This window comes from Ammospiza caudacuta, chromosome 11 (assembly GCF_027887145.1).
Source record: "Ammospiza caudacuta isolate bAmmCau1 chromosome 11, bAmmCau1.pri, whole genome shotgun sequence".
In the NCBI taxonomy this organism is placed as follows: Eukaryota; Metazoa; Chordata; class Aves; order Passeriformes; family Passerellidae; genus Ammospiza; species Ammospiza caudacuta.
This window is the reverse complement of record NC_080603.1, coordinates 7,077,897-7,098,751: the sequence shown is the minus strand read 5'-3', so window position 1 is coordinate 7,098,751 and position 20,855 is coordinate 7,077,897. Positions and strand designations below refer to the sequence as shown.

At 46.1% G+C, this 20,855-nt stretch overlaps 1 protein-coding gene across 2 annotated transcripts in view; it reads left to right on the top strand.

The window, feature by feature from the left end:
* Positions 1 to 17,151, top strand: part of RYK (receptor like tyrosine kinase) — a 55,130-nt gene extending 37,979 nt beyond the window's left edge. For both annotated transcript variants that reach the window (XM_058812100.1, XM_058812099.1), the window contains exons 10-15: positions 6,959 to 7,028; positions 8,423 to 8,555; positions 9,316 to 9,425; positions 11,951 to 12,110; positions 15,099 to 15,235; positions 16,149 to 17,151. In XM_058812100.1, coding sequence (XP_058668083.1) covers positions 6,959 to 7,028; positions 8,423 to 8,555; positions 9,316 to 9,425; positions 11,951 to 12,110; positions 15,099 to 15,235; positions 16,149 to 16,260 — 722 coding nt within the window. In that variant the 3' untranslated portion in view covers positions 16,261 to 17,151. The remainder of the gene's footprint in view (positions 1 to 6,958; positions 7,029 to 8,422; positions 8,556 to 9,315; positions 9,426 to 11,950; positions 12,111 to 15,098; positions 15,236 to 16,148) is intronic.
* Positions 17,152 to 20,855: the final 3,704 nt, after the last annotated feature.

The window sequence follows — 20,855 nt, the reverse complement described above, 5'->3', positions numbered from 1 at the left end:
ACAGGGCTTGGAGCATTGTGATCTAGTAGAAGGTGTCCCTGCCCGTGGCAGGAGGTGGAGCTGGATGAGCTTTGAGATCCCTTCCAACCCAAACCATTCCATGGTTGCAACATTGGTGACTCTTTAGGATTTCATTCATTTGGGAAGTGTAGGGATGGAAATCCTGAGAATTCAGGCTGTGCCAAGCAGGAGAAAGCAATTTAAGGGATTTAAGTGAGGACAAGCAGCTCTGTGTTAACCAAGGTGAAGCCTTCTTGTTCACACTCAACAGGTACCAGAACTTGGAGCATCATCCACAGTTGTTCTCATGGGGTTGTGTTTCAACTGATGGCATTTGCTCTTCTGGGCAGTTCATTCTTAAGAAGCACAGCCTTGTGAAAATAGTTCTAAGTTTAAATTTGTACCTTAAACACACAGCATTTGAATTAATTGTTCCAAAGTATTTAATCTTCCAAAATCAGAGTGCAGGATCCTGTTTCTGAAGAGTATAGTTTATGCCAGAAAAATAAATCAAGAGTTACTGCTCATCTGAGCTAAATTCTTGAGTGTCTTTATAAAGGAAGATATTTGAATTTAAAGAATTTGGGATAAGTAGCAAATTTCTGAATATCAGCCTAAAAATGCACTTGATTTGTCAGTTAATCCTAGTAGTAGGATTAGAAGCAGTACAGTATTCTTCAGAAAATACTGAGGGGATGATTTCCAAAGTATTGTACTATATAATTTAAAGATTTGTTATTCCATATGCTAAAAGATACCTGCAGGGCAATTTAATTTACATACAGTTAAAATCTCTACTTGTACATCAGTTTTATTATGTGCTGCCCCTTTACCTTTGGACCAGGACATCAATCATGTCTCTCTTTCCCACTTTCACTTTCACTTTCACTTACTTAACACTTTCAGGTTCACTTTGAGTTAAATGGATTATTGAACAAAGAGCCTTTTACTTTCTCCTCTTTGCTGCTGCTTCCTGGATTCTGGTGTTACTGTTACACAGGGAACTAAGACTATCCCCAAATCCTGCTTTTCTCTGCCCTTTCTGTGGTTTAAAACTGCATGTGCATTTGTAATGTAGGAAAACCAGAATAGCATTCCCTATTTTAGCAGTGACATGTTGACTCAATCCAAAGATTTATTAAAATTAGGCTTGGATTTGTCAGTGTGAGCTGCTTTGCTTTGCAAAATAAACTCATGTGGTTGATACTTGATGTCTGGATACCAGGATTGGAAGAGAAATCCTGTTCTGTGGAAATTTTATCAGGACTAAGTGCAGTGTCCTGTGTTGTAACCTCTTCTTGCTGTGGTTTGGAATGCATGTCTTACCTTTACAGGAGACTGGAGTTCTGTAGGATGCAGGACTGCCTTGGAAAGCTGGGAGATGTTGAATTTGTGAGAGTGATGACCTGAACACCTCCTGCAGCTCCAAGCTGCAAACAGGAGCACAGTGTGCAGGAGGAAGCATCAGATGCTCCACTTGGCTCTGGCTCACTCCTGGAGCCTTGAAATTTGAAAGCTGAAATATTTTTTATATCTACTTTCCTTTCTGCCTGAGATAAGGCAGGTTGGATCATGACTTCTTGCATTTCCTTCTGGTGAAGGAAAGTTGTGAAGGTTACCTGATAGGGGCATTAAAAATGTCCTGTGCAACAGATGTGAGCACAGGCATTGAATCACTTCCAAGACTTGTGTGGAGGGGTTAAACCAATACTCAGGCAGGCATTCTCTTTGAACTGGGGTGGAATTCTGCCTTGGGAGCAGTTTTACCTAATTAATTGCCATGCAGAAGCAGCAGTAATTAACAAGGATGTGTTGATACTGGGAGCATTTATCACCTGGAGCTGCTCTAGTCCTGCACTCTAAATTCCTGTGACCACTGTGCCTCCCTTTGTGGCTGTCACCCTTCAATAACTGGAGCTTGTGCACTTTGTCATGGGATATTTGGCAAAGCCCACAAGGCTGAAAAGTAATAAGGGTAATAGAAGCTTGTGAAAACAGGCAGGGGTGTAGAAAATGGGCTGTGTAAGTGGTGTGGTGTGGGGGAGTATTACCTTGCAGTATGAAACAGGAGGAAGTTCACAGGAGAACATGCCATTACAAATGGTCCAAAGGTGAGAAAAGCTGCAGGTAAAACATCATCTGAAATATTGCAGTTGGAAACATTCATCAGAAGCCTTGGAGCTCCTGGCTGTAGCATTTGCAGAGCTGCTTCTGACAGGAGTCTTGAAAGAATCAGCTATTAGTGCCTGTAGTAGGCTGTGAGAGAGTTCAAACGGGACTCAGTTTTGAACCCTGTGGTTACATGGGTTTTCAGGTTCTGCTTTGTCTTCTGAAGAAACAGATTTCAGTGACCATTCTACCGTCAGAAGTCCTTTAAATTGTAGTGCTGCCTGAGAGGAGGTTGTGAGGTGGGTGTCACCCTGTTCTCCCAGGGAACAAGGAACAGGACAAGAAGAAAATTGCCTCAAGTTGCCCCATGAGAAGTTTAGGTTGGATGCTAGAGAAAATTTCTTCCCAGAAAGGGCTGTCCATCCCTGCCACAGCTGCCCAGGGCAGTGGTGGAGTCCCCATTCCTGAAGGGATTTAACGGAGGTGTGGATGTGGCACTTGGGGACATGGGTTAGAAGTGGCTTTGGCAGCACTGGAGGAATGAGTGGACTTGATCTTGGAGGGCTTTTCCAACCTAAAGGATTCTGTGATCCTACTTAAGCTGTGCTTTGCAATTTTGAGGCTCTGGGAGGTCTGACTTCCAAAGTGACTCATGAAAGCACCCAGCTCCTCAGTTCCCCACTGCAATATCCAGGTAATTACTGGTTTTCATCTCTGCTCAGTCCTTTGGGGTGTGGAGTGACTTTTCCTGGTGAAGCAAAGCCTGGTGCCCTGCAGCTGATGAGTGCCTGGTCTCAGAGCAGGCAATTCCCTTCAATTTAGTGTCATCACAGAACTTCCCCAAGATCTCTTCACCTGATGATTCATGTGACTGATGAATGGTAATGAACAAAGATTTTAAAATGAATTTTTGCAGCTGGATTTTAAGAAGTTGGTAAAAATGGAATAGGTGTTTTTCCTCCGCATGAACCAGGCAGGGCCCCAGCACAGAGGGATGTAAAACCAGCAGTGCCAAGAGCCCCATTGTGCCTGGCTGCACACAAATCCTGTGATATCAGGAGATAAACCTGCAGCTCCATCAGAGCTTGGAATCCTGCCTTGTTCTTGCCCTGGGCCTCAGGGCAGGCTTTCACAGCCAGACTTTTGGGTAAAAGCAGGGCTTGGAGAGCATCTTCCTCTCTGGAATGCATCTACATCTATCTCAGTCTTGGTTTTAAGCACCTTTTTGGTCCTGAGTATCTGGAATATTTCTGGGTGTTAAATTTTCCTCTGAACTCACCTGAATTTGCTGCTCTTTGGTTTCTCAGCTGTTGCTGCATGATCACTTTGTGGAAATCTGGCTGCTCCACATGAGTATCCAACTGCAACTCCATTTGTGGCTGAGCACTGACATGTTCTTAATCACAAATAATGGTAATATCTCAGTTCAGCTTTTTTCAGGGCTTTAAGGAAGTTTTGCAATGAAGCCTTGCCCTGGAGCACTCAAATTCAAGGCTGTTCCTGGTGCCCAGATTTAATAAAGAGGAGACTGTGACCTCCTCAGTTGTGTCTCCAAGTAGCTGTTGTAATTTCAGAGGTTTCTGGCTCTGTGGGAGGCTTTTCCCCCTCTCCCCTCTGTAGCTGTGTGTGTGGCTGTGCTTGCATCTGACACCTTCATGTTGGGGCAGACAAAAGGAGCCACAAAAGCCCATGGGCTTTTTATTTCTACATCCCATGGTGTGACAGGATCCTTCCCCTTTTCTGTCTGAGTGGCTGCACAAACAGCTCTGAGAAGAAAACAAGGTGTGTGTGCTTACATCACTCAGGGATTGACACAGTTTGGGGAATTTGGGGTTATACATTGGCCCAGGCAGGAAGATGGAATCTGTAGGGTTCATCTCGCTATGTCCTTGGAAAAAGGTCTCAGCAAGCTGGGATTGCTGTGGCACTGGGGCTCTGTTTCTCCTGTCAAAACTAGAAATTGTGGGTTTGCTGGATTGGTTTTAAGGAATTTTAGTAAAGGATGCTCAGATTCACCAAGCCTCCACAACAAAATAATATTGTCAAAATCCCCTTCGTCCTGGTATGTGAAGATGTGTGTGTTGGTTGCTCAAAAGTGGTCATAGTCTACTAACTGTGACAGAGGTCGTTTAACTGAACTTTTTCCTTTGTCACTGATGAAAATGCCTTAAAAGGAAGCCTGATTGCAGTGGGGACTGTTGCAGTAGCAGTATTTTGGTGTTCCTTTCCCCCTTTTGACAAGAATAACTCCAAGAAGTGGTGATTAATATTGTGTTTTGAATAATATCTAGTACAAACCCACAATAATCAAATTGTGTGGTGATTCTAAATTGGCACTGGTTTCAACTAGAGGAGAATTAGCTGTGAACACTATTGTTTGTTCTGAGTCTGTTGAATTTGTTGGTGTTGGGTAAGTTTTTTCTATGCAGAAAACAAGGAAATAATATTGATAAGCAAACACAATATGGATGGTGGGACTGTTTCACAAGATAAGATTTCAGTTTCCGTATACACTTGCCTGGGAGTCAATCATCCCTTTGGGTGCCCAACCACTATAACCTGGAGAGAAAACAACACTGACCTGCTGGAAACTTCCCTGAGTGCTGGAAAGGGAAAGGCTTTGGCAGAAGAGTCACCATGAGGAGATGAATGGGTGCATTGTCCAAACCAGCCTGACTCGTTCTGTAGATCTTAAACCCACTCTTAAACTATCTCTGATTTAAAGCTTCAAATTATTGCTTGGTGGCTCTTATAATTAAAAGCAAACCAGTTCAGCAAGCACAGGGCCAGAGAGTGTGTGAGGAGTTAATCTGCTTAAATTCACACCCAGGAATCTCTTTCCTGCCTTCCTCATGTGCTGGGTGAAGAGGTTGAGGTCTTTGGGCCCTGTAGTTACTGCTGAAGCTCTGTACAGGTAACCTGCTCCTCTGACTTCTCAGAATCTGCTTTTCCACCTCAATTTTTAATGCTGGCTTTTAGAACTGCCTGATTCAGTCATTCAGGGCTGTGTAACTTTGTTTTAATGTAGGATCTTAGTTTTTCTTTCCTCTTTCCAAGCCTTTTGCATCTGTCTTGTACATAATTGAATCCATCAAGTGTCCAGCCCATAGGGCTTCTGTTGTAGTGCAGACCAGAGACTTCAGCTGGCCATGGCTTCAGTGTGTCCTGCACTGTAGGAACCTGTTTGTACCATCCCCACATACAGAGTTGTTATCCAATAGAAGGGAATCACAGATTTGTTTGTGTTGGAAAGAACTTCTAAGACCATCGAGTCCAGTCATCCTCCCAGCACTGCCAAGGCCACCACTGACCCATGTCCTCAAGTGCCACATCCACACAGATTTAAACCCCTCCAGACTCAAATCCTCAACCAGTGCCCCAGGCAGCCTATTCCAATGTCTGACCATCCTTTCTGTCAGTAAATATTCCCCAATATCCAGTTTGAACCTTCCCTGGTGCAGCTCAAAGCTGTTTCCTCTCATCCTGTCCTATTCCCTGGGAGCAGAGCCCTACCACGCCCAGCTGTCCCCTCCTGTCAGGAGTTGTGCAGAGCCACAAGGTCCCCCCTGAGCCTCCTTTTCTCCAGGCTGAGCCCCTTTCCAGCTTTCTCAGCCTCTCCTGGTGCTCCATTCCCTTCCCCAGCTCCATTCCCTTCCCTGGAGAAGCTCCAGCCTCTCAAAGTCCCTGTAGTGAAGGGCCCAAAAGCACTGGCTGATACATCCCATAATATACCACAATTGTCACTAATTTAGTGGCACCTCTGAGCTTCTGCAGAATGCTCCCATCACTCTTCATTCAGCCAGAGTCCTGTTTCCTTTTGCAGGGCTGAGGCTCAGTTAGGAAAGGGTGTCAGGGCTGTACAGGGGGCAGGATCAGACCTTGGAGGAGGGAAAAGAGCAGAGGATTTCTTGCCTATTCTTCCTCCCAGGGCAGTAAAGCCTTGGCTTGACTCATCCAGGACATGTAAATTCCCCCTGGTGCAGCAAGGAGAGTTCCTTGGGCTGTGCTGGGCTCTCCTGTGCCAGCTCCCTGCCAGAACTAGTCCCAGCATGAGGGAAACACCAAAAATGCTCCCAGGTGTGAGGGGGGTGGGATTGGGAGAGCTCCTGTTGATGTCTCCTTGTGTTTCCCTGGAGGTTCTTGCCACCAAGGGGGGAAAAATACCCCAAATACACAAAGAGTGGTGGGAAAGGGGTTCCAAGCACCACCTGTGCTTCTGCTTTGGGTTATTGGATTTATCACAGGTGCCTGAATTTTGGCTGGCAGCAGTGGTTTTATTTATTTATTCATTTGAAAAGGTGGGGGAGAGAGCAGCAAACAGTTCTAAGGTTACCAAGAGTCAAGTGTGTCAAGCAAGAGAGCAAGGAAATAAGTGAATGTAGACATAAACAGCCTCCAGCCATGTGGCAGTAAACACAACTGTACCTGGAGTGGTAACTCAGCAGCAAAGCGTCCCTTGGAGCACATTTGTGCTTGGGAACATTTGGCCCATCCCATTTCTTCCATGGGAACCAGTCCCGTGCAGGATGAGACCCCACTGCCCAGTGCAGCTGCCTTGTGCCTGCCCAGGAGCTGTCAGGAAGTGCAGAACCAGAGCCTGTCAGCCCCTGGAATGTGCTTGGTTTCCTTTCTGGGCTTGACCCCACTCCTTAAAGCAGAAATGAGCCTCAGAACTTGGCCTTGAACTTTTCTTTCTCTAAGTGCTTTTTCTAAGTGCCATTTTAAGAAAGGAGGCAAACAAGTTCTGTTCGTGCTCAAGTGACCTTAAGTGACTTTCAGATCTGGACTGAATTTTAATTAATGTGTTGATTTGTTTCCAAGGTTTATCTGTGCTTCCTTTTTCCCTCAGATCAAGCCTCGGAGGTGCAGGTGACAATGATGCTGACAGAAAGCTGTAAACTCAGAGGGCTTCACCACAGGTAGGGTGACAAATCCATGTCACTGTGAGGTGGGAGTACCTGGGTAAAGATCCCTGGGGAGAAGAAGCTGTTTGCTGGGAATTCAGCAGCACTTCTGTAGAATTATGAAATGCCAGGGTGGCTTGGATGGGACCTTAAAGCTCATCCATGGGCAAGGACACATTCCACTATCCCAGGTTGCTCCAAGCCCTGTCCAACTTAGCCTTGGACACTTCCAGGGATCCAGGAGCAGCCACAGCTGCTCTGGGCAACCTGTGCCAAGGCTTTGCCACCCTCACAGGGAAGAATTTCTTCCCAACATCCCATCCATCCCTATCTGGCAGCAGGAAGCCATTTTCCCTTGTGCTGTCCCTCCATTCCTCATTCCAAGTCCCTCTCCAGCTCTCCTGGAGCCCCTTTAGGCACTGGAAAGGACTCTGAGGTCTCCCTGATCCTTCTCCAGGCTGGACATTCCCAGCCTTATATAATAAAGGCCTTGCCTAAAATACAGGAGTAGCAGGTTTTTGGTGAAACATACCTAAAATAGAAACAAAATGAACTTGCCCTGCTCTCATCATTCCAAATGAGCTGTTGTCCTCCCTTTTATAAGTCAAGCTTTTAAAAAATAGTCCAAAAAGCTTTTCTTCCCTACACTGCCTATAAAGCTGGGACCCTCATGGGTCTCCAGAGCTGATGGATGTGACACCTGTGTGTGAGAAATTTTCAGGAAAGAGTAAGAAAATTCAAAATTAAAAAAAGTGGTTAGTTGTTGGTGACTTTTACTAGTGGTATTCAATGGAAAAACACAGGTGTTTTAAAAAGTGATTAATGGAAAATGAAACTGTGTCCAGTTTGGTTTGAGTTTCTATGAATTTGCATGTGTACATATATTATATATTATATTTCTTCTAAGGAAGTTGTGCAGAGACACTGCAGCATGGGGATTACCTGAGCCACAAAAATCTTGGAAAGGCCCTTAAAGTGGCTGATCCAGAACTAAAACTTTCTGTTCTGTTACTTTGCAGTGGATCAAACATGACGTTCTGACTTTTTTTTGTTTAAATGCTGTAGGGCAAGTATGTGTTTTATATCTGTAATAGATTTAGAATGCTGCACCCCCCAGTTTAGGATATAGCACTTGTGTGTCTTCACCTGTATTCACAACAATTTATGTCAGCCCTCTTGGACCAAGTGAAAACATTTGGAGGGTTCTTCATAATGGGAAAGAAGTCAAATATTTCATTTATTAAAAGTGCTGTCTAGGGCTTCAGTTAATTGGACATATTGTGCTCTGCAATTCCTAATACAAGATTAAATGCTTTCATGTTGAATTAATTTTATTGCTGTGTTTAGGAATCAAAATTATTTTAATCAAATTTCAGTTCGATAACATCAGGAATTTCTCTCTTTTCCAGGAATCTGCTGCCTATCACTCATGTCTGTATAGAGGAGGGAGAGAAACCAATGGTGCTGCTGCCCTACATGAACTGGGGGAACCTTAAACTCTTCCTGAGACAGTGCAAATTGGTGGAGGCCAACAATCCTCAGGTACCCTTGGGCATGTGGGACTTCGTGCCCATTAAACCTCCATTTGCTCTGAGTTTGTGCCACCAGAGGAATGGTTGTGGCACTCTCCTGTTCAATGGGATCCAGGAGAGCTGCAGAGGTGGCTCCCCAGCAAGTGTTTGCCTTGTTTCCCACCAGGAAAAGTTTATCCTGGGTGTTCAGAGGGCAGGAAGCTGTCACCTCTCATTAGGGTAGGAGCTCAATCAATGCATCCTAAAATTATAGCAACAAATAGAGAAAATTGTGGATTAAATTAAGGGGAGTGGTGTATGGAGAAATTGCAGATTTACTGATACTGCTTTTGGTATCCCAAGCTATAAATACAGGCAAGATTTTAATTATGATGGGACTGTGAAGTTGCAAAAGGAGCTGAAGCCTTTGATGCTGGTTTTGGAGAGCAACAAGGATTTTGACTGTGCTGCTCCCTGGAATTAGCTGGTTTCCAGAGAAACAAAGTGAAAAAGGTGTGGGAAGGGATAAAATGGACCATTTTTACCTATGTCCACTTCCAATCAAAGGAAAAGTAGATACAAAGAGTGAGGCACTTGCAAGATGGAAGTATTTTCCCTTGGCATGTCAAAAAAAGAAGTTAAAATTTCGAGTAAGGCACCATCATGAGTGCCCATAGGTGGTCGTGTCTGTGGGGAGTGGAAGGGGAGGGGGCACTGGGACACAGCAAACCCAATAACCCTGCAGGTGCTGGGCTGGAGGGGCTGATGGCTGCTGCTCTGGGCTCTTGCAGGCGATTTCCCAGCAGGATCTGGTACACATGGCCATCCAGATTGCCTGTGGGATGAGCTACCTGGCCAGGAGGGAGGTCATCCACAAAGACCTGGCTGCAAGGAACTGTGTGTAAGTACTGTCCCCTCTGCAGCTCCCTGCACTCAGCCTCAGCTCCCCTTCAAAATGCAGGGGTGGGGTCTCTGGTGTAGTCAGTGAAGTTGTTTTTCCCCAAAGCAAGGGGAACCAGGAGTTGTGGTTCTAAAGGATGCAGAACATCCTCTCTGTAAATGCTTCAGCTGGGTTTGACTATCACTTTTTCAAAGGCTTGAAAAGAGTTAAAGTTTCCTTTCAACTTTAATAAAAACTTAGAATATCTTTGACAGTTTATCAATGGATAGATTTTTGTTTTAGGCTGGTTTTCTTCATTTTTTCTCCTCAAAAACTGAGTTAAAGACTTAGTTTGTTGGTAGATTTCTTAGTTGCCAAATGATGGATAGATACAAATGTTCTCTGGAATGGCAGGAATGCCAAAGAGGGGTTTGAGACCAACTTCAGGCTGGAATACACTCCAAAATGTAGAAGTAGAGATGTTTGGTGGCCTTCTAGGAACCTCATCACTTAGTCACCACCATCTCTGCTCTTGTGCCCTGTAAGGGTGCTCAGTGTGATGACAGATCCTGTTCCTAATTCCTATTGCTGTTCCTCACTGCTGAGCACATTGAGGAGGAAGTGGGGCCACAAGAGACAGAGATCACAAACATCAGGGAATCACAAACATCAGGGACATCCTTTGGAGCTTCATGTTTGGAAAGATAAAGAGGTGCCAGTAGCCAAGGTCCCCTGAAGGACTTTGTTCCACCAGCCCCTCTTTGTTCCCCAGGTTTGCTCTGGGTGGTGAAAGGCTGGGAAGTGCATCGGACCCATCTCCTAATTTTGGGAAGGGAGCCAAGATTCCAGTGATCTTGGCAGGTTTAAGGGAGGAAATGCTTGTGGTCTCATGTGCCCATGGCTCAGCCAGGTCCAATTACAGTGGACATGAGGGTTACACAAGTCAGGGCTGTCTAATTGCTGGGGAATTGCCCTTTGCATTGCATTTGCTTTCCACAGGTCTTCTAGGAAATTCTCTGAACTCTTAAAAATGACTAGATAGGAAATTTCCTGTTGTGTAAATTTTGAGGATAATGAACTGGACTGAAAGTGCATAGGGAAAAAAAAAAGATATCTGGGATAGTAAAGAGAGAAAAACACAGAAAGACCATTTATATTTCATTTTTCTCATCAAAATAATTGCCAAGATGAGAAGACAACAAAAACCAGTTTGTTACAATACCCCCACCCCAATGTTCCTTCTGTATATTTGTCATACAATGTTGAAGCCAACATCTTTGCCATATTCTGAAGTCAGCTGTTTATGAGAACACTGAACTTTATTGCACACAGTTTTAAGTTCAAAGAGTTTGAATCACACCCCAGAGGGGGCAAATTCTCTCTGCTATTTTGAGTCATCTTTTCTTGATTAAAGTAAGTTTCCCTTTGTACCCTATTTCTGACAAGCATCAATATCTGTTGTGGAGGGAATAAAGAGTTTTTCAGCAGATGGCTTGATGGGAGACATGCTTTTGGGCCACAAAGGGTACTGGTTGGTTACAGATATTAAATTTCTGGCTCTTTCTTTGCTTAGGTCTTTGCCTCATTATTGCCACAGAGGTACTAGAGCTACGAAGTGTTTAATTGCCCTGATAGGGGATCTCCAAAAGAGCAGGAGTAACTTGAGGCAGTTACTTCTTTGCTTTAACAGTATTTTCTTGCACTTGTAAGTGTTTGGTTTTATTTAATCAAGCCTGCTGATTTTTCTAGTGCTTATCAGTTGGCACAGAATAAACTGGTGCTGTGATAATGTTTGCTAATCACAGAGTAAGCGTGTCTTGATGCAGGAGAGTGCCAGTGCTCGAGCTGTGGATTAGCAGTCCCCAGTGAGTGCTGAGTGTGGCCCTCGGGGCTGGGCAGAGCTGTGGGGTTGCTGACCTATTGGAATATTACCAATATAGCCAGAAGGGATGTGCTTGAGCTTGTCTGGCCCTTGCTGCTGAAGCAAATAGGGGCACTGTGGTGTTTCACCCTAGTGACACTTTTGGCTAGCTGGATGCTGCAGCTGGGTGCTTGGAGGCAAGTCCAGGCATGCAGGAGCTCAGGTTTCCCTCTGATGGAGAAGATTTAAGGTGATGGTGAAGGAAAGGAGTTGGGTTTTGCTAGAGGGCTTCAATGCAGAGCTTTATTCTGGCCCACAGGCCTCTGAATCCAGCAACAGCTCCAACAGAACTCCCTGAACCGTGTGGTTGCTGTTCCTTTTAACCTTGAGGAGAGGGGGAGGGAAGGTGTAAGGAGCCACCAACCAGGTACAGGGGAGGAGGTCTCAAGGGACAAAGGACACTTGGATGGCCCAATGCCCCCACAGGGGTAGGGAGCATCCTTTGAATCTGCCCAATCACCCAACGCCCTTCTGGAATGCCAGGGTTAACAGACAGTGCTCAGCAGGGGTCAGGGTGGGAAAGGAGAGGTGACTGACACACCTGGGAGGGATCAGCAGGGGAGGAACCAGGGTTCTGAGGCAAATCCTGAAATCACAACCCTGATGTGCTGTTCTCTGTGCCCAGCATCGACGATGCCCTGCAGGTGAAGATCACAGACAACGCGCTGTCGCGGGACCTGTTCCCCATGGACTATCACTGCCTGGGGGACAACGAGAACAGGCCCGTGCGCTGGATGGCCCTGGAGAGCCTGGTCAACAATGAATTCTCCAGTGCCAGTGATGTGGTGAGGCTTTTTTTCCTGGAAATGTGTTTTGATGACATTTTGCTCTTTTTTCAGTTGCTGGAGAATCACAGAATCCCAGAATGGTTGGGATTGAAAGGGACCTTTAAAGCCCATTTAATTCCACCCCCGCCATGAACAGGGACACCTTCCACTGTCCCAGGTTGCTCTAAGACCTGTCCAACCTGGCCTGGAACTCTTCCAGGGATGAGGCAGCCACAGCTGCTCTGAGCACACTGTGCACAGCAGAGGTGCCCCTTGCTCCCTGTTCCTTTGGAAGTGCAAGCAAGGAACACACTCAAATTCAGGGAGCTGCACTAGGACTGCTTTTCGTAAAGTATCTCAAGTTGGAAGGGACCCACAGGGATATCCAGTCCAGCTCCTGGCCCTGCACAGACACCCCAGCAATCCCAAATGCTGCTGGAGCTCTGGCAGCCTTGGGGCTGTGCCCATTCCCTGGGGATCCTGTTCTGTGCCCCAGCACCCTCTGGAAGTCAAGGTGGGCACCCATTCCTTAGCCATTCCTCACCGTGTGCTCTGTCTGGTCAGCACAAATCTGCTCAGGCACAGCTTTCCTTGATAAATCCACGCTGGCTGTTCCCAGATATCCCTGATAATGAGCTCCCTGACATGAGCAGGAGCTGGTGTTTGACTCTGTGGCCCACAGTCCCCCAAATCCCAGCTCTTCCAGAGAATTCCTTCATTCCAGTGGCCAGGAACCTCTCCCAGCTGAGGTGACCTTTCAGAGATAAGAGCAGTGTTGCAGTGACCTCAGCCTGTTCCCTATGATGCATCCCATCCAGGATAGTGGTCTGATGCCAGTTTGAGAAATTTTAGAGAGTTCTGGTGGCTTTTTCCCTCCATGGTCTCTGTACTAGTGCTGGAGCCATGTAAACAAGGAAAAGAAGGAAGGAAGGGAAGGTGCCAGTTGTGCTGCACATGTGTATTCATTGGAAAACACATGGGGGCTTGTGTTAGATCCAACCTAAAGACAGAAGAGGAAATGGAAGTTGCCTGTAAAAGCATGTTTTTAGAGAGCTAAATGAACTCAATCAAATGGTGGGTTTTTTTTATTTTTACATTTTTTTAAAAACCTGGGACATGAAAGCAATTACTGTTTGTGAGAACTGGGAAATCAAAGCTTATGTAACAGCAGCAGTGAGATGTAGAATTTTATTAGGATGAGTAAATCTCATTATTGTAACCATTTTTGAAAACTCCAATGCAATTCAGCATTTTTTCCAGTCCATTTTAACCAGAAGTACTTTTTTCATTGCTTAGGGATAAATGCCACCCACCTTTTAACACCCAATTCTAACTGCAGACACATGGCCATTTGAGTTGTGTAGAGTTCAAAAGTGAACTGGGTGTAGTTTTTCTGGGTGTAGAAAACACCATGTGCCCTAAATATCAGCTTTGCATCTACCTGGACTCCTTTCACAAAAAGCTGATGTCAGATGTTTTTGTGGGTTTGGTAGGAACAAACCCAGTGATCCATTGCATGTAACTGGGAATGGGTGATGAAGTCTGGTACAAACAGTGTCTGTGTCTGCAGGGATGCCAGGGGATGTGTTCCAGGCTTGCTTTTTGGATGACTTTCTTTCAAATGTGTTTGCTGGCTTGAAACTTTCCCAATAAAGTGTTGCTCCCCTGCCAACAGCTCTATCAGTCAGCCAGAGTGTAGGAAAACAAACCACCATTCCTGCTGAATCTTAATTCCCTGTTTTTCCTGCTGTGGCACATGAAACTCTGCATCTCTTCATGCCATCTCTATGCAGCTTCCTATGGAATTAGAACAGCTGTATTCCCAGAGTGGTTTTGCTTGAATCACTCTCTATTTTATCTTCATGATCACCCTTTGTCCCTCAGCAGTCTTCTCCACTGCAGCTAAAAGGGGCTTTATTTCCTTTGGTGGCTGTTTGAGCACATCTGTGCTCTGCCCTTCCCGCCTGAAAATATCCCTTCCCTAAGGCTTGGGTCAAGGCAGTGAGTGGGATTTCTCTTGATTAAAACAAGAATTGTGTGAGCCATGCATGATTGTGCCCCTTTCTAATGAATGATGATGTGGAGCTTGAGTGGTGAGTCAGGAGCGTGCCGTATCAGCCCCATCTCTGTTTGGTCTCGTGGCTCTCTGGATACCAGATAATAGATCATTTTCCTTGTACTCTGCTTGTATGTGGATTCATAGATGGATTTTTTCATCACTTCAAGCTCCTTCTGGCAAGGGTTGCCAGATGAATGTGTTGAATGCTGATTGTCAGATTTACTGAGGTGAAATCTCTTTTTTTTTTTTCCGAGTCCTATTCCTGAACATACTCTCCAAATATACAGATGATTTGGAATAAAAAAATTATAATTTAATTTCTGATCCTTTGAATTTTGCAGACTTTTTTGAGGATTTTCAAGGCATTTTGAAGAAGTAAAGTATAACAAAAAATAATCATTAAATTATTATCTCCTATATATTTGTTTTTTTACACTTTACTTCTTTTTAAAGAAGTAAAGTGTAAACCAACAAATATATAGGAGACAATCATTTAATGTTCACTAATTTAGATGTAGGTGTTCTGTAATTTCATGTTAAAGAAATTCATGATATCTTTGTGCAGTAAGATTTTAAGTTTGTAGAATCACAGGTTGGTTTGGGATGGGAGGAACCTTAAGACCATCTGGATCCCACTCCCTGCCATGGGGCAGGGACACCTTCCACTATGCCAGGTTGCTCCAAGCCCCATGCAGCCTGACCATGGGGCAGGGATGGGGCAGCCACAGCTTTTCTGTGCAATTTATCACCAATTCTGTGATTTTTCATTAGCCCAGTTCAAGCCATGTTGAATTTGCTTATATATAGAGCATTCATGCAAAGCTTTCTTACTGTGTGTAATTGTCTTGGACAGCAATCCTCCTCGCAGCTGGCTTTGTGGCCTGGCTGGAGGAGCTCTGGGGGTTCAGCACGTTGTGTTAATGCTCCTTTGCACTGTTCCTTTGCAGTGGGCCTTTGGGGTGACCCTGTGGGAGCTGATGACCCTGGGCCAGACCCCGTACGTGGACATCGACCCCTTCGAGATGGCAGCTTATTTAAAGGATGGCTATCGGATAGCTCAGCCCATCAACTGCCCCGATGAACTGTGAGTGCCTCTGTGGGGGAGGACAAACGTGCTGCTTTCTGCTTGGGGTGCTGAGCCAGGCTGCCCAAGGACAGAGCCAGGGCTGCCTTTTCTTGCCTGATTGTTCTGCCTGGCAGACAAAGCCTGGGGTGAACATTGCTGGTGGAACTCTGGCTCTGCGGTGCCCAGCAGCAGAAGGAAGTGGAGCTGATGGAGCCAGTCCAGAAAAGGCCATGGAGATATTCTGATGGCTGGAGCCCCTTCTGCTCTGGGAATGTTCAGCCTGGACCAGACAAGTGTTCAGCCTAGACCTGGGAGAACTTAGAGGCCCTTCCAGTGCCTAAACAGGCTCCAGAAGAGCTGGAGAGGGACTTGGGACAAAGGGTAGAGTGACAGGACACAGGGAATGGCTTCCCACTGCAGAGGGCAGGGTTAGATGGGATATTGGGAAGGAATTCTTCCCTGTGAGGGTGCTGAGGCTCTGGCACAGGGTGCCCAGAGAAGCTGTGGCTGCCCCTGAATCCCTGGAAGTGTTCCAGGACAACTTGGACAGGGCTTGGAGCAGCCTGGGATAGTGGGAGGAGTCCCTGCCCCTGGCAGGGGTGGGACTGGGTAATCTTCAAGGTCCCTTCCAACCCAAACCATTCCATGCTTTTATAGCAGTTGAGCGATTTCCAGTGAATTCTCTACTGCTCCTTCCTGGATTGCCATGGGTTAAATCCTAAATCAAGCCAGGACCTCTGGTGACAGCCCCTTTGCTCATCATACCAGATGTCCATCCTTGGAAGGAGCTGTTCATCATTATGAGCCATAAGATCCAGAGCTCCTTGTCTCTCTCTGGCTGCTCAGCCAGCTTCCCAGTGCCAGATGCTGCTTTGCCTTTCAGGCTGGGGCTGTGGCTGCCTGGCTGACTCCATGTGCCTCTGTGTTGCAGGTTTGCTGTGATGGCCTGCTGTTGGGCCCTAGATCCTGAGGAGAGACCCAAGTTTCAGCAGCTGGTGCAATGTCTCACTGAATTCCACGCAGCGTTGGGAGCCTACGTCTGAAACAGCAGCAGAAGATGGAATTCCCTGCCTGGGAGAAGCCATGGCATCCACCTGCAGCTCCTTGCATCCCTTGGACTCACACACATGATGTGTATAAAGCAACACTACAGGGAGAAAGCACTTCTTCCAAAACACTGTGCCTTAGAATGCCTTAGTAGTCTCAAGTTTTTTTTGTAAGACCTCTTGGTGTTGAATATTTTCTAGATATCACTTTTGCTAAGTTAAATTGAGACCTTTTGGTTTGTCATCAGGATTTGTAAAGTGTAGAGATAGTGAACTGAAACATGAGATTTGGATGGACTTTGCACTCTGACAGCAGACACATGATTTTTTCAGAAGGGTTTATGGAACTGGTAGAAAAGTGAGGAGAGGGGAAATGAAAAAAACACACTGCAGAAAATTTTCCCTGCTTTTAAAAAAAATGTTGAAACTGAATCTTTCTGACCAGCTCTAGTGTTTGTACTTGTATGTATCTGGAATAGCTTTTTAGTATCAACGTCTTCTATTTTGAGACAACAGCACATTATGGTTGGATCCACACATCTTTCTTACCTTTTTAACCCATTCACAAATGTTCTTTGGAAAAGCTGGTCTTCAGGATACAACATCTCCTTTCTAAAGTGATGATGTAAAAGTGATCCCAGTTTACCTCATACAGAGAGTGGTGAAAGGGGGGTAAGAATGGTGCCCCTGCTTTCACATCCAAGGATTTTTTAGATGGTTTTATGTGCTAACTAAAGGCCTTCAGAGAAGAGCCAGAGCAGCCCCTGTGTGGGAGTCTGTCACCTCAGGCTTCTGCCCTGCAGTTTCTCTTGTTCAAAAAGGTACTGGTTGTTTTTTATGGGCTTTTATGGCCTGAAATGGGCTTAAATATATAAATATATATTTGTAAAGACACTTGCAGAGTAAAGAATGTTTTTCTATTACACCTAACGTGAAAGCTTGGTCCCTCACCTTGCCCTGTGTGTGGATTGTGCAGGTTGGTGGTGGTTAGGTTGGGGTTGGCAGGAAGAGAAGGTGGATTACCTGCCTCCCAGTGGAACTGATAGCTGAGACTTCAGGAATTATCCTGCTGCCTTCCTTAACCCAGAGATCCAATCCACCCCAGGTTCTTTTGAACATTGCTTAAGAGGACTGAACATGTTTTTTCAGCAAGATGTGTGATAGATTCAAGCTTTTTATATATGTAACAAAGTTGCTTGCAGGATAGCTCCTGGTTCTCCTGGTGAACTGCAGACTGCATCCTCTGCCTGGTGGCCCCATGAGGAGGGCTGTGCTTCAGCACAGTTTGGGACATGAAAAGTTGGATTTTGTCTCTCACCATCTGCAGCTGAGCACCCGCTGCCTTGAGTGTTTGTGCAAGTGCAGGGGTGGGTCATTGCCCTGACAGGCTCTGGAGCCACTGCAGTGTTTTAGGAGACTGCTGTGCAAGTATGAGCAGCTGGATTTGGCTGGCTCATGCAGATGTGCAGCTTCTGTTCCTTCCAGAGTTGTCAGCCTTGCTGAAGACAATTAATCATCTCAGAGGATTAATGAGGCAAAGCTTTGTGTGTGGTCCATGTCCCTCAAAACAGCAGAGCTTTCCTGTCTGTACTCCAGGGTTTGTTACCTGTGGCCAGTGACCCAAGCCTTGCTTTATCCTGGAAGGAAATTTTCCTGCTGGCTCAAGCTTGGGCACGCTGTGATGGGCTGTGCTTGCCTGACAGAATTGGAACTGGTTTTGTTTGGCTGAGTTTGGAGTGGCTGAGTCTGGGGACAGCAGCAGGGCCTTGGGTGTGTGGTCTCTCCATTCTGACCTGGGGAACTGGTACCAGTGGCAGGACTTGACAGTGACGTGGGTGTTGAAGTCAGCAGTGGCAGTTCCTGACACCCAGGTCGGTGTTCAAACAGGATCTGTGGAGATCACAGCTCTGAAAGTGAGGTTGGAGAACAGCCCAGGGTGAAAATGATCCACCTCTCCTCTGTGCCCAGAGTCACATGCACACAGGATGTGCATTGTGCAAGTTCTGCTCACACCCCAGGGCTGTCACAGGTGACATCTGACCACGATGGGCTGGACGTGGCTCAGGGATGTGCTGCACCTGAACCTGCTCGACTCGGAGCTGTGGGAGCAGGAAATGTGTCAGCTCTCCCTTCCCCGGGCTGCTTTTCCCTGCCTTCATCCACTGGGAGAGATGGGAGACTGGGAAGTGGTTCAGCACAGCTTAGGGTACAGATACAACTCTTCATTTTGGAAATTTGCTTTCATTTAATCGGGGTTCATCTACAGGATGAGGGTGCTGGGCCACCTGCTCCACCCAGGGCAATGGTGGAGTCCCCATCCCTGGAAGTGTTCAGAAAGCAGGTGTATGTGGCACTTGATGGTACAGTTTGTTGTGTAGGGGGACACAGCATGGGTAAATGAAGGTGGTACAGAATGTAATCTTATCCCTGAAAGAGTTGCAGCTGAGCCGATTACTAAAGATTAGGAGTAGGCCTGATGTTAACAGGTCACAGCTGTAGCCAATAAGAAGAAGAGTGTTATAAAAGAGTGGAATGGTGGGAACTGGAGTCAGATGGCTGCTGCAAGGACCAGGAACAGTCAGTGCTTAGAGGAGATGCCTGTGAGAAACTTCGAGGAGGTACAAAACTCTGGCAATATGGAACCCTTGCACTATAATGATAATAGAACTCTTGATATATAAGACAGCATTGTTTGGCATGTTGGGCTCTGGCCAAAGGTTGGACTCAGTGATCTTGGAGGTCTTGTAATGACCAAGGAGGTCTTGGAGGTCCCGATGATTCAAGGCTTTGAGCACAGGCATTCTGCTGATAGGCAGAGCTACCTTGAGTAGATTCCTTGCAGGAATTTGTTGTACCTAAGACTGCAGGGATTTTGCTGCCTGTGTGGTACCTTAGCTCCATGGGCTTTTGGGGAAACTCTTGAGGAGCAGATAACTTGGGTCAAAGGTTGGAAAGACAGACTTCCTGGAAGGAGAACACTGTTGGTAACTTGTAGTCTTAAAGTATGTGGAGAAGTCTCAGTGTGACCCTGGGAAGAGCTGGATGGAGCATGGCTCAGAGGTGAGGCAAGGAGATGAAGAGCAGAAAGCTGTGGTTACACAAAAGAAGAAGTTAGGAAGATTGTGGCAAGAAGTCAAAATGAGGCAAGAAGGAGTAAAAGGCAAAAGGTGTGGAGCATTAACTTGGTGGCTTTGGTGGAAAGCCAGCTGAAGGACAGGGTGGGATGGATTTCCCTTTGAGGACAGAGGGCAGAGTTCTTGGGTGGACTCAGGTGGAGGAGTGATCCCTCTGGAGTGAAGAGAAGGATCAAACCATGGGGAGAGGAGAAGGCTGAGAGCAGACAGGGCTTCCTAAGTGATGGGTTGAGAGCTGTGGGGCTGTTCAGGGAGAGGAAGGGCACCTGGGAAACAACACTCGGAGAATGGCTGCTCTGTGGTTTTTCCATGTATCTCAAGACACCTTGGAGGATCAAAACGCTTTCCTTGTTCAGCCTCAAGTCCTTTGTTTCTTTTGTTTTGTAGCTGTGTCCAGATTGGCAGCAAAGGGTGAGACTGAAATGGCAAAAGAAGGTGGGAGTTAAGAGGTGACCTTGTTTTATTTATTTTCTTCCTTGGAGTTTGACACTTGCAATCAGCATCCCAGAGTGTTCAACAGCCTTTGTGGTGGGATCTGAGAAGGCTTCCAGCTCTTCTGTTTGCAAAGACTCCTGTGCTGTGTGCTCTAAACTACAGCATGGAAAGGTCAGCTGGTGCTTGTCAGAGGTAAGTGGAAATACTGCCAAAATGGTGGAATTCCTCTCAGGGCATTGAGTTTAAATATTTTTTGTGATAGCTGATGGATGGGAATCATTTAGAAGAAAAGGAAGATTTAAAACAATAAGGAGAAAAAGTCACCAGTCCAAGTGTCAGTGTTAAAACTCTCACCTGGCACATGAAGGGTGTCCATGCAATCCCATTGGGAAGCAGCCCACTTGGAGTGTTTTGTGCCCTCACATCAGGTATTTTTTCAGCACAGCACATGTGCAAAATGACCCATGGATTTTGAGTTCTTGAGGCTGTGGTAATTCAGCTTGAGGAATCCCTGCTGTTTGATCTTAGCACAGGAATTTCAAAAGAAGAAATGAATGTGTTTAAAATAAGCAAAAGAGTTCTGAGAAACTGGTGTGAAGCATCCAAGTAGTTCCACTGGCACCACAGAATGCCTGATAAGGAGTCAGCCTGGCAGCTGGAATCTGTGGAGCTGCTGGGGGAGTGAAGCACTTCATGCCCTGGCACATCCAGGTTCTTCCAACCTGATAAGGACACCCATGGGCTCCACACAGTGATGCTCCTGGTAACTGCTGCTTCCTCTTGGGTGAGGATGTGGAAAACCTGCCTTTGCTCTGGGAGTGCCTTGCAAATATCAGATGGAAGTGGCATTGCTGAGAGGGAGTGTTTTGGGGTGGAGGGAATGTGCTTTATTCCTGATGGCTCACCCCATTCCTGCAGGGACCGTGCTGTGCCTGTCCTGACCTTTAGGCTGGGTCCTGCTTGGAGCAACACCTGAGTGCTGCTGAGAAGGGGCTTGTGTTGCTGTGCAGGAGTTCTGAGCAG